Below are 12421 nucleotides of genomic sequence, written 5' to 3'. Positions count from 1 at the left end.
GTGCAGCCATAAGGATATATCTTTACACTGACTGTGGTGAGCTGCGGGCGTGGAGTCATTGTGTTGAAGACGGACTCACTGATAATATTCACTGCAGCTCCAGAGTCTATGAGTGCTGATATCTTGGTACCGTTGAGCTTGATGCATGTCTGTGGCTGCATATTGCCACTGTTGCTGTTTATTATAAACACATATTTCTCATCGCTGCTAGACGAGTTGTAGCCACCATTTTGCTCGGTGCTGGTCACATTGTACACTTTGCGTCTGTGTTGTTTACCTTTCTCTCTCTCTTCGTCTTTTGGCTCACGCCCTCTGGTTGGTTCTTGTTGCCTAGATCTGCATTGTCGAGCAAAGTGATTCATCCTACCGCATACTTTGCAGTCCTTGCCCCGTGCTGGGCAGTCTCCTTCATGTGGATATTGTCCTCCACAGTTCCTGCAGTTGTTGCTCGGCTTGCCTCTCCCAGTGTATTGGCTGGGCCGCCAATTCTGCTGGATCACATTCACTGATGCAGTATCTGTCTGTTCCATGCCCGCTGCTTGCTGCTCGGACAGTTCTAGTGACCTGCCATGGTCGAGAAGGTCATCTAAGCCCTTATCAGGCTCTCTCAGCGCGCGTCGACGCAGCCTGGTTGAAGTGCAGCTTTGAATCAGCTGTGCTTTGATCTCTTTGTCAGTGTCTGCAAACTCACAGTTCTTTGCAAGCATGCGTAGTCTAGTGCAGTATGTGTCTAGATTTTCGCCTGGCAGTTGCACTGCCTTTCTGAACATATAAACTTGATACTGAGTGTTCTTCTTGGGGGTGAAGTACGTTTCGAGCCTTGCCTTTACGTCCGCATATTTGTCTCCCTCATCTGCGAGCGTGTCGTAGATATCATGCACGCGCTCTCCTGCTAGGTGCAGCAGCAGTGCCTTTAGCCTAGCATCGCCGGTGATGTTGACCGCAGTAGTGTAGTTTTCAAACCTCTGCACCCATTTGGTCCAACGCGGTCCCACCGAGCTTGGATCCGTTTCTGAGTCAAATGCATGGAGTGCAGGAGTGTGCGCGAGCGACATGATGAGTGCAGCGTGTAGCGTTGGCCACTCAGTCCTCGGAATGCTGGCTATGCTAACTGTGAAGCTAGCTAAACTCCCACGGTTAGGAAACGCTTTATATTCCTCTTCTTTTCCAGACTTTATTGTTCCATATTTATCCTCGTCGCCAGTGTGATGTTGTAGGTTATCATATTGAAATGAGACGAACGGACAACTGTTTGCATGAACTCAGGTTTATCCCGGGATATCCGATGCACGTCTGACTCGTTTCCGTACTACGTCATGACCCACTAACACCCTCCCTCGACACCCCCCCCCCCCCCCCCCACCCCCCGCAAAAAAAAACAAAAAAAAAAACTTACCTATAGCACTCAGATCGTAGCACTGTTGCTCTTGAAGTACTACTTTACTCAGATGAGGACCTAACACTTGTTCTATTTTTAGCTCTTACTGCATCGGCAATGATACGTCGTGGTTTCTTTGTTTCCTTCTTTTGACAAATGTACTTATTGTAAGTCGCTTTGGACAAAAGCGTCTGCTAAATGACCTAAATGTAAATGTAAATGTAAATGACCAACCAATATACGGCAGTGTCGCAAACACTACACTTGGGACACTGGCCTCCTGCTCAGTGAACCTTATTACCACCATTCTGTTTGTTACCAGCTTCCCACTCTGGAATTCTCCCAGGCTGACAGTCCTGGAATTCAGAAAAAATACATTTAGGGTCATTCAGATGAGTGCACATACACATTTCTTTCTTTTGACAAGGGCATAGGAATTTAAAAAGAAAAGTATCTTACCTTGTAAAAAATTTCAGGGATTGGGCCCTGGGTGGAACTGAGGGACTTGCTGAGCTGCTAGCCGACCTAGAGAAGCGAAACTGGCCGCTTGTGGAAGGAGCAGGAGGGGGCCCCGAGGCAGCGGCGTTAAGACTTGCATCTGGTGTAGCCTCAGCCCCGTGCACTTCGTAGTGTGACTTGTCCTTGAGGTCCAGTATACTAAAGTGGCCATCCGATCTGGGGAACACTGCCACATTGTTGTCCCCCGTGAGGTACAGACTCTGGCTAGTTACCTAAAGGACAGAAAAGTTCTCTAAAATAAGCAAAACCTGGGTAATGTAATTTACTGTATCCATAATACTCTTATAGACATAGGCACAGCACTACAATTAACAGCCGGTTAGGTTCACATAGCTAAATCTAACGTGATCCAACACAACAGTAGGATGCCATAAATCATGACTGGTTAAAATGTAAAAGTCATAAAAGTCAATGTCTAGTTTTTCTTCAAGCTGTTTTAGATTAGCATTGCTTTAACAGTATGATCATTTGGAAGATGATGTTGGTGATAATGAACTGTATTACATTATACAGAGAGGTGTTTATGTCATTAAACATCCATCCATCCATCCATCCATCCATCCATTTTCTACCACTTATCCTGTATTCAGGGTCGCGGGGGGGCTGGAGCCGATCCCAGCTGTCATTGGGCGAAGGCAGGGTACACCCTGGACAGGACGCCAGTCTATCACAGGGCTAACATATAGACAAACAACCATACACGCTCACATTCACACCTACGGGCAATTTGGAGTCACCAATTTACCTATCCCCATCCTGCATGTCTTTGGTCTGTGGGAGGAAGCCGGAGAACCCGGAGAGAACCCACGCTTACACAGGGAGAACATGCAAACTCCACACAGAAGGAACCCGGGGCCGACCCGGGGATCGAACCCGGGACCCTCTTGCTGTGAGGCGAGAGTGCTAACCACTACACCACCGTGCAGCCCGTCATTAAACCCAGTCTCACTGATATAAAATGCACAAATAACCTTTTAACTGCAGCACCATTAACTGCAACTTCAAAAATGTCCAAAAGAAGAGTTCATTTGCAAAAGCAGATAAATGCCATTTTGAAAAGAATGAGCTGATGCTTTTGAATTATTCATTACATAGTATTGTTTTCAATAAAGCTTTATTTTTTTGAGTTACATCTGTTTTGTCTCATCTGCTTGGTCAAAGCCACTCAACTTTGGTTTGACTGATATAATTAAAAATGTTCAAATATTATCCGCTTTTGCAAATGAACTCTTCATATCAACATTTAACACCTCTCTAAAACACTCTGTTTGCTTCCATGCCTCTTCCCTGTTCACCTCTCTTAAACAGTGTCAACACAAACTGATCATATGGTAATAACTTTCAATAAGGTATGAATTATACCAGGACTTTAGACGGGGTTGGCTTTATCTTGATGGACCCAACCAACTCGGTTTCCCATAACTTTACAAAACTCCAACAGATCAGTAACTTCATGTGCCTGGCAACTGCTGCAACCAATGTCACACATTCAGTATACATGCTAATGTTTACAAATGGGCTATTATTGTTTGTAAACGCTAAGCAAGGACTGATGATACATTACCTGAAATATTTTCCCTATTTTATCGACCTCCTGGCGGCCTTGAATAATACATAGGATGCGTCCATCTCCATCGTAGCCATCAGCTAGCACGGAGTTGCACGTCGTTGGCTACTTTGTTGCGCATGCGCGAGCAAGGCACCGTGGGAGATGGGGATATCAATAACCCGAAAACATAAGCCCGAAAACGAAAATAGATTTATTATTTCGTTTTGGTTTTCCCAATAATTGTTTGCTCTGTTTTGAGTTCAACATAGGAAAACAAACTTCAATCTTCCATTTTGTGGTCAAACAGAAAAACAGAAGAACGAAATATTGACTGTTTTTTTTGTTTTTCGTTTGCCAGATTGAATGGAATAATTGAATGGACGGATGATACACGGACCTTTCTCCAATAACTCAGAAACTCAAGCCAGTCCCACCTGCGCCCAGGAACCGGAGGCGGTGGAGGAACAGGAGCAGCCGGGGCCATCCAAAACCCATTTGGTGCGTCCTGGGGGGGCGAGGGTGCTGACGGAGTCAGTGCTGCAAAATCAACAAGATACCACAAAATCCATAAATGAAATAAAGGATCAACTGACCAACATCGCAAATACCTTACTGCAAATAAACGAGTCACTGACAGATTGCTGCATGCGCATCGCAAATGTTAAATACCGGTAAATACACTTTAAAATGTTTAATGGTGTTGTGATTATTTTCCCACGCACACTTTCGATCTGAAATATCTCACTTTTCAAAGATCGGCTAACAGGCAGACTTGGTTTAAAAAATATATAAAACATGATAAGGCCTAGAACTATCTACAACATGCTTGATTATGATGACATTTTATATCTAACCTAAAACAAGAACATTTACATCATTTTAACTTCATGCTTGTTAGTCAAAAAACCTGGATCACATATTCGTTATTTAGGCTTTTATTTTGAAACCCCAGAGAATGACGACCGGATGTTTTAGTTAACTTGTTATTTAATCCTCTTTCTAAATCAGGAGTTAGCAGGTGAGACTGACGTTTGTTGTGCCCGCTTGAAACTACTTCTTTAATATTATGATTGCTGCAACTACAAACCCATCACCAAACTCCACACAAAAAGTCGGATAAAGTCGATCTTCCACATATCGACATAACAAACTCGTAAGATCAGTAAGATCTTGTATTCGGCATGGATCTCGTGAAAGCAACAGCACGCCTTTAAATTAAATCCTGTTTATAGCTGACACTCTACTCTTCTCTTTCAGCAAAATGGCTGGCGATCAGGGTTCGTGCTGAGCAAGACAGCCCAACGTGAAAGCTTTTATAATGTAACCGAAAGGCTGGATACTTCAGAATGTGCACTCTTTTGAAATAATGTCTTAAATAACGTGCTACAACGATATTATTATCAAATATGTGAGCTAATTAACTAATTTACATGATGAGAATACAGAAAAATTACATCAATTTGTATTTATTGCTAAATTTGTAAATAAATACACATGACAATAAACAAATTTAGGTATTTATTTGTGCCATGAATAATTATCTATTTTTATTTATGTATTTTTTAATTTCCATATTTTTGATTATTTTCAATTTTATAATTTAACATGAGATAATAATAATAATTATTATTATTATTATTATGGCGTATTAGTGCCATTGTAGGCAGGGGGGAAATGGGGGAGGGGAAGCAATATTCAGAGGACATTTCTTTTTTCTAATTCATGAAGAAAAACTGTATTACTTGTGGTACTATATTTTCTGAGAAAAAAGTGGTAAATTTACAAGGAAGAACAGCCCTCAAATAGATTATCATACATTTCAAAATAAGAATTGTGTTAAAATAATAACATATTAATTTATTTAGTGGATACTAATATTACTAATACTAATATTAATAATAATTTAACGGTTTATGTAATTTTTGTAATTATGTAACAGGAACCTTCTCTGTTGGTCACAGATGTTTTTTCCTGAATCATGGCGGTCTCTCAGGTGTCTCCTGGTCTGTTCCTGAGCGGTCTGGACTCGGCCCTGAACAGCAGCGTCCTCTCCAGCAGGAACATCACACTTATCATTAACGCCAGCGGGCTGGAGGATGTGTCCTACCCTCAGCTGGACCGCCTGCGTGTTCTCCATGTCCCTGTCCAGGATCAACCTCATACCCCGCTGAGACAGTACTTTGATCCGGTGGCTGAATGGATCAACCAGAACCAGACAGGGACAACTCTGGTCCACTGCACCGCTGGCCGGAGCCGATCGCCCTCTCTGATCATGGCCTACCTGATGAGGTAAACCACCCTCACCTCTAGTCACTGTGTGGTTCCTCTAACTTTCTTGAGTGGTTTTGTGCTTGTGGTGGCTTTACATGTGGTTTGTCTCCAAGTGGTGGTTTTGTGTCTTGTTCTTCCATGTCTCTGTGATCTTTTTGGGTCTTGTGCCCAGCAGTTCAGTAATCGCTTAATGGTCATCGGCGACACTTTACTGCTGATACTTGAAGTACAATTTGTAGTAGTACTTGTACTGTAGTAAAGAATCGGATCTGCTGTGGTGTCTTCAGGTTTGAAGGTCTCAGCCTCCGTCAGGCCTATGAAGTTGTTCTGGATCAGCGTCCGTTCATACGACCCAACGTTGGTTTCTGGAGGCAGCTGATAGACTATGAAAGGACTCTGTTCAACAGTAACAGCGTGAGGATGGCAAGGACGTCTGGCGGCATCCTGCCTGAGGCTCTGCAGGTCTCTGAGGACGCTGACATAAACACTGAAGCAGCCTACTGCATCAATGTTTGACTGATCTGGGCAGAAACCAGACCAGAATTCTTCAGAGTTCAGTGAACTGTATTGTTCTGCGTCCCCAATTTGTCCGTCTCCAAATCCTATCTGTGACGCATTTTGGTTCCTACTGAAGGCGTTCAGCTTTAAAAACACAAATATAGTTTATTTTTCAGTTATCTCAGTATCAAATCTGTTTGTGTGTCCTCTCAAATTCATAAAAGGGCATTTTTAAAAATATAATTCAAGAATTATATTCCAACAGTATCACAAATGTAACAATGCACTAATTCACTATGCACTCTCCATATAGAAGCGCATTAATATAAAACAAGAATGAACACACGTCACTGGATGGGATTCAATCCATATTTCTGGGGACAGGGTGGGAGTTTATCGGTTTATTAAATTATTATATTGCCACCAAAATAACAGCAGAACTGGAACCAAATTCAGAAGGATCCTTTAAAAACAGATCAAGTAAAAAAGTCAAAAAAAAGTTTATTGTGATGATAGTCATACATCTTTGTGATGTCATCAGATCACATATTCACAATCAATCAGTTCAGTTGTCCTGTATAATAAAATAAAAAGTGTCCTGGACCTGGTCTCAGTACTGGAAGCTTCTCTTGGTCTGGATGTCATCCAGGATCTGCTGCAGCTCCTCGTCTTCAAACCTACCCTCCAAACTGAAAGCACACACACATTTCAGAGTTCAGCTGGTCCCAGTTCTGATCTGGATTCTGTGTAATTTTGATGTGGATCACACTGACCTGGGGATCAGGGCTTTGGCCTCTTCAGCAGCTTCTGGACACAGATTGGCTAAACTGGCCAACTCAAACTTGTGGAGCTTCTTCTGCAGCAGGAGGCTGAAACAGTGAGAGTGAAGAGGGACAGTTAAGGCTTGGTTATGCTTCCGCGTAGTGATCACGCAATGGCCACGCAGTTGCTGGGAGACCGTGATGGTTCTGCGTTGGGTTTACGTCTCGAAATGCAATTCAATGCCACACCGGTAAAGGGCGCTATGTTTTTTGTAAAGACTGACCGACCGACCGAGACACTTGACGTATATCATCGTTAGCCTCGTTAGCCTTTTTGTTTACTTTCCGGCTTTAAACATCCACAATTTTTCAGAACTTGTTTTACGTGTTTTATTTCTTTGTGCAAAAGCGACAAGGTGCAAACAATAAAACAAGGTGCAAACAATAAAAGTAGCCTATTAAAAGTTTAAATGGCGGTGTTTATGAGTGGAAACCGGAAAAGCGGTCTCCAGCGGATGTAGTTAGCGGACCAATCACAGCCAATGCCGCTGCGTTGGTGTTGTGTTGGTGTTGCATTGGTGTTGCGTCGCCTCGACGCACGTGTAGGATTTTTGGGAGGTGCATGTCAGGCCCTTGCGTTGGACGTAAGGGGGGTCCGCAAGCCCCCTTGCGTTGTATCAAGGCGGAAGCATAACTTGGGCTTTAGGCCGAGTCAGATCCAGATCAGACCACAGAGACTCAAACAGCTGGTCAGGTGAGAGGTGGAGCCGTACCTGCGTACAGCAGTGATGGTCTCTCTGTTCTTGAAGCGGCTGAAGCGAGCTGTGTAGTTCAGGGTCTTCATGAAGACTTCGGACAGTTCCTGTTCGTCCTCCGCACTCTCGTTCTGCTGCTTCCTGTGTTCCAGCAACATGTGGACCTCCGAATTCAGCAGGGTCTCTGCATTCTCAAACTCTGTCACCACACACACACACACACACACACACACACACACACACACACACACACACACACACACACACACACACACACACACACACACACACACACACACACACACACACACACACACACACACACACACACACACCATGTTTGTAGTTTCTGACAAAGATGGAATAGTTTAAACTCTGCATGAAAATAAGTTACTAGTGGTGTAGGAAGTACAGCAGTATGAGTACTAATACTACACTGTCAGTGATGCCACTAACGCGCTACTTAGTAACGCGTTACTGTAGTCGGACTACTTTTTTCAGTAACAAGTAGTCTAACGCGCTACTATTGCCAAACCAGTAGTCAGATTAAAGTTACTTATCAAAATACACGGTGCGTTACTATTTTTGTCAGTAAAAAAAAAAAAAAAAAAAGATTTGCTTTCTTCTTGCGTCTCAGGGGAGTGACGTATGTTAGCCGACACCTTCACGGACGGTCGCGTGTAGTCGGCTATACCGGCAGAAACGTAAATAATGGAGGGGGAGAGATACGCATTTTCCAGCTGGAAATACAAGCACTATTTCAACTTCATCTCAGCAAAAGATGGCAACATAAAGGTTCGTTGTACACTCTGCGTTAACAACAAAGTGTTGTCTACTTTCAAGAATACGACATCAAACTTGAAAAAACATTTAGAGTCACAGCATGGCACAACGACATTAAAAGAGCAGGTGCCGGCCGCCGCCGGTGACGGTGAAAAGATGCAAAGAGCTGCTAATGCAGGAGGTCCCACTCCCACACCCTCCAAACAAAGAAAGCTGGACTTCAGTTCAAAGCCAGTAAGTGGGGGAGAGTTAAACAAGTTGGTCGGGCAGTATGTTGTTGAAGAAATGCTGCCCTTAAACACCGTTGACTCGCCCTCATTTCGTGCAATTATAAGCAAGATCCCTACCACCAATGCCGCCGAGCTGCCTCATAGAACAGCTTTTTCTTTGTATCTGGATCAGCAATATGCAGAGATGGAGAGAAATCTCAAGGCCGCGCTGCATGAGGTCGACTTTGTGTCAACTACAGCGGACATTTGGACAGCTAACAACAAAAGCTATATGGGATTAACACTACACTGGATCAGTAGATCCACATTAGAGCGCAACAAGGCTGCATTAGCATGTAGGAGAATTCGCGGTAGACACACGTACGACGTTATTGGTGCAGAACTCGAAAACATCCACTCTTCATATGGACTACTCAACAAAGTTGTTGCAACAGTGACTGATAACGGATCCAACTTTGTTAAGGCATTTAAAGTGTATCAGCCTGTCACAGAGTCCGATGATGAGATGGAGGAGGAAGAGTCCACCCCCACAGATGATGTCACTTTTTTAGATCTGTCAGAAATCCTCTCAGCTGAGAATGACAGTGATGGCATGAGCCAGCTATCTCTTCCTCCACACCACAGGTGTGCACCATCAACCTCATCAACCACATCATTTACACAAATGATGTGGGAAAATATTTAACTTCCCATGCAGAGAGCAAGGCTGTGTATAGGAGCAGCTCAGCTCTTTGGACCAAAGCAAGTAGGTCTACTGTTGCATCAGAGGCAGTGGAGGAGGTCAGCAATAGAACGCCCCTGGTACCAACATCCACAAGGTGGAATTCCTTTTTTGATGCTGTAAAGAGAATTACAGAAATCCCCATGAGTGAGCTGAATACTCTGTGCAACAACCTGGGAGTTACATGCTTCAAAGACAAAGAGTACCAGTTCCTGCATGAGTATTGCATAGCCATGAAGCCTCTGACTGCTGCACTGGACATTTTACAAGGTGACTGTCCTTATGGGACTTTACTACCCACACTGGAAGTTCTGATGCAGAAGACCCTGGCTGTGAAAGATGCCCTCTCCAGGATGACTGCAGGCCTTCCAGATAGTGCAGGTATGTTCCATCTTTATGATAGTTTAAATTTCTTGCATCACACTATTCTTGAACATGGAACAGAATATTCATTATCATTTCAAAAGAAGATAAAACAAATGCAAATGTCAGTAAATAACCTACAACAAAATTCAATTGAGTATATGGATCCCACATTAGGCATGTTTTGAAGTAATTCAATGAATACACATCAATTATATTTTTCAGGCTATCCAGACCCGTTTTGCTGATCTGCTGGACGACAAAGATGCCCTTCTCGCAGCTGTCAGTTGTCCTAAATTCAAACTCCGATGGCTGAAAGATGCAGATAGGAGGGAGCGGGTAAAAGAGCTCCTGACAGCAGAATGCCGCACAACTGCTCCAGCAGCACAGAGCCCTGCCAGTGCCAGTGTGCCCAACACATCTGTCAGCCAAGGTGAGATGGACTTTTTCTCTTTTGAGGAAGAGCCAGAGGAGACCTACTCTGCAGAAAAGGAAGTCATGAACTACCTGAGCTCAGCCTATGATCTGCAGATTCTGCATCAGGTTTCAAACATAAAGAAGATCGTCTTGAAGTATAACACTCCAACCCCATCAAGTGCTCCTGTGGAGCGTCTTTTCAGTCTGGGGGGTTTAGTGCTCACGCCTAAGAGAAATAGACTTTCTGACAAGAGGTTCGAGAGGCTCCTGTTAATGAGGTACAACCACTGTTTTACTCGCCCCACTCCACTGTTTCTCTCATAATATGCAATTACAACAAAGATGTCAGCCTACATGTGGTGTTACACTTTTTTTGTTTCATAAAACCACTCCTTGCTGCTCTAATGCTGGTTCAGTATTCATAAAATATTCATTCATGATGTTACTGCCATGACAATATGCAACAGAATTAATTAAGTTAAGTGAAGTCAAGAAAGACTGTCTTTATTTTATTTATATATATTTTTTCTAATATAAAAACATGTATTTTCTTTCAGGAAATTGTTTTCAAGTGCAACTTAAAATGTCAGTGGATACATTGTTGATGTTACTGTTAAAAAAGCACGTCAATAAAGTGAGTATTGGCAAAATCGGTGGTCGGCAGCTGTTGATTGTAACTAATAAAGTAACTTAAAATCAAGTAGTCAGTAGTCGGATTACTATTTCAAAGTAACTGTGGCAACACTGTACACATACTTTACCGTCGGTAAAAGTACTATACCACACTGTAAACATACTCTGTTCCTCCAGTCAAAGTAGTCACATACCTTTATAATAGCAGGTATTAACGTGTTTATACAAAAGGCATGTCTGTTATAAGTCACAGGTCTTTATATCAGCTGGTGTTAATAACAAACCTTTAGGAAACAGCAGTTGTGAAGCATCTTCTTCAACATCGCCGACATGAGCTGCCGCCGCGCCGCCTCCCGCCGCCATGACACACAACAACACCAGCTAACAGCCCGCAGAGGAGACACAGTATGGCGGAGAGTTGCAGCAGCCGGTGGTACCGGAGACTGATCACAGGAATCCTAGTCTCCCTGCGGTCTGAGGGGGGATTCTGTGAATCAGTGCGCCTTCATGAGTTAAAACACAAACTCAGATTTCAGCTCGGCGCCTTTCAGTCGCAAAAAACAACTTCTTCTTCTTCTGGTTTTACGGCGGTTGGCATCCGGCTTAATGGTGCATTACCGCCACCTTCTGCTCCGGAGTGTGGATCAGACAATAGATTTAGGCTTACAATCTAATTCCCGTCGAAACCAAAACAAACCAAAACAAGAACAAACCAAAACCCCAAACCAAATAAAAATAGATAAATAATAAAACACACACACACACACACACACCCTGAACTACATCTAAGTCAGTCACCCTCAGGGGTGGTGGAGTACCGGGAGTTTTCCCGGTGGGCCGGTCAATAATGGGCCGGCAGTGGCTGCCTTTTTTTTTTTTTGCTGCAGCCCAGGGAGAGAGACATGCACCGGCCTACGGAGCTCAGCTGCAGCCCACAGACACATTAGAGCCCAGTGGCTTGTCTGTCTAAAGAATACCTGGCCCAGTGGCCCTATGATAGTGTAATACATTTTGTGGTCTAAGATGTTAAGAGTAGCGTCAAGCTGCCACCACCTTTGTTAACCCGGTCTGGTCCGGTATTAGAGGTCAGAGAGCACCCACCACAGACAGATATGTATAAGAATAGACAATCTTTATTTCCAATTAATTTTTAGGTTATTTTTAGGCAGACCAATGAGGGCAGCTCCAGCAGGTCAGGCAGGTACTCCACCATCCGGCGACACCAACACTGCACACAAGAGAACACACCCAAAAGGGGACACTGCACACAAATCACTGCACAGCAACCAGAATAGGTATCACACTACAGTGTAGTGTGATACCTGTTCTGGTTGGGGCCCCGGACGCACACGTATGACACCTGGAGGGAGAGGCAGACGCCTTAGCAACTACAGGTTTATAGTGTTTTCCCCGTCTACTCGCCGAGGAGGCATGGCGTTACCAGAACTGGCGTCCATGGTGAACAGGTCCACTCTGGCTCCCAGCAGGCAGTACTTCACCACAGCGTTGTGTCCGATGTCTTTGTCCTCGGCCAGGACCGGCC

General features: G+C 43.9%; 2 protein-coding genes across 3 annotated transcripts; one reads left to right on the top strand and one right to left on the bottom strand.

Moving 5' to 3' along the window:
* The first annotated feature begins 4449 nt into the window (after positions 1 to 4449).
* On the top strand, positions 4450 to 6439 carry LOC311020130 (dual specificity protein phosphatase 14). Of its 2 annotated transcripts, none has more exons than XM_084020007.1 (3): positions 4450 to 4464; positions 5408 to 5735; positions 6005 to 6439. In XM_084020007.1, the coding sequence occupies exons 2-3, from the start codon at positions 5425 to 5427 to the stop codon at positions 6231 to 6233; spliced, it is 540 nt and encodes a 179-aa protein (XP_083876133.1). In that variant the 5' UTR covers positions 4450 to 4464; positions 5408 to 5424; the 3' UTR covers positions 6234 to 6439. The 2 variants fall into 2 exon arrangements, with proteins under 2 accessions (XP_083876133.1, XP_083876132.1); XM_084020006.1 differs by lacking the exon at positions 4450 to 4464 and adding an exon at positions 4719 to 4766 and having other exon boundaries at positions 6005 to 6437.
* Positions 6440 to 6693: 254 nt separating this feature from the next.
* Positions 6694 to 11464, bottom strand: polr2d (RNA polymerase II subunit D). The gene is made up of 4 exons (XM_084020008.1): positions 11163 to 11464; positions 7750 to 7930; positions 6989 to 7084; positions 6694 to 6904 (listed from the first exon to the last, which is right to left on the bottom strand). Exons 1-4 carry the CDS (start codon positions 11239 to 11241, stop codon positions 6826 to 6828), a joined length of 435 nt encoding a protein of 144 aa, XP_083876134.1. The 5' UTR covers positions 11242 to 11464; the 3' UTR covers positions 6694 to 6825.
* Between the last annotated feature and the right edge of the window lie 957 nt (positions 11465 to 12421).

This window comes from Eutrigla gurnardus (genome assembly GCF_963514095.1).
Source record: "Eutrigla gurnardus genome assembly, chromosome: 10".
NCBI classification, from domain to species: Eukaryota; Metazoa; Chordata; class Actinopteri; order Perciformes; family Triglidae; genus Eutrigla; species Eutrigla gurnardus.
Note: the sequence above shows the minus strand (reverse complement) of the source record. Positions and strands in the feature narration are given on the sequence as shown.

Bases quoted from the DNA above. Each gene is read 5' to 3' on its own strand.
- LOC311020130 (XM_084020007.1), top strand. From the start codon at position 5,425: ATGGCGGTCTCTCAGGTGTCTCCTGGTCTGTTCCTGAGCGGTCTGGAC. The intron at 5,736-6,004 runs GTAAACCACCCT...TGGTGTCTTCAG, and splicing joins ATCATGGCCTACCTGATGAG to GTTTGAAGGTCTCAGCCTCC.
- polr2d (XM_084020008.1), bottom strand. From the start codon at position 11,241: ATGGCGGCGGGAGGCGGCGCGGCGGCAGCTCATGTCGGCGATGTTGAA. The intron at 7,931-11,162 runs GTTTGTTATTAA...GTGTGGTGACAG, and splicing joins ACAACTGCTGTTTCCTAAAG to AGTTTGAGAATGCAGAGACC. The intron at 7,085-7,749 runs GTACGGCTCCAC...TCACTGTTTCAG, and splicing joins ACCATCACTGCTGTACGCAG to CCTCCTGCTGCAGAAGAAGC.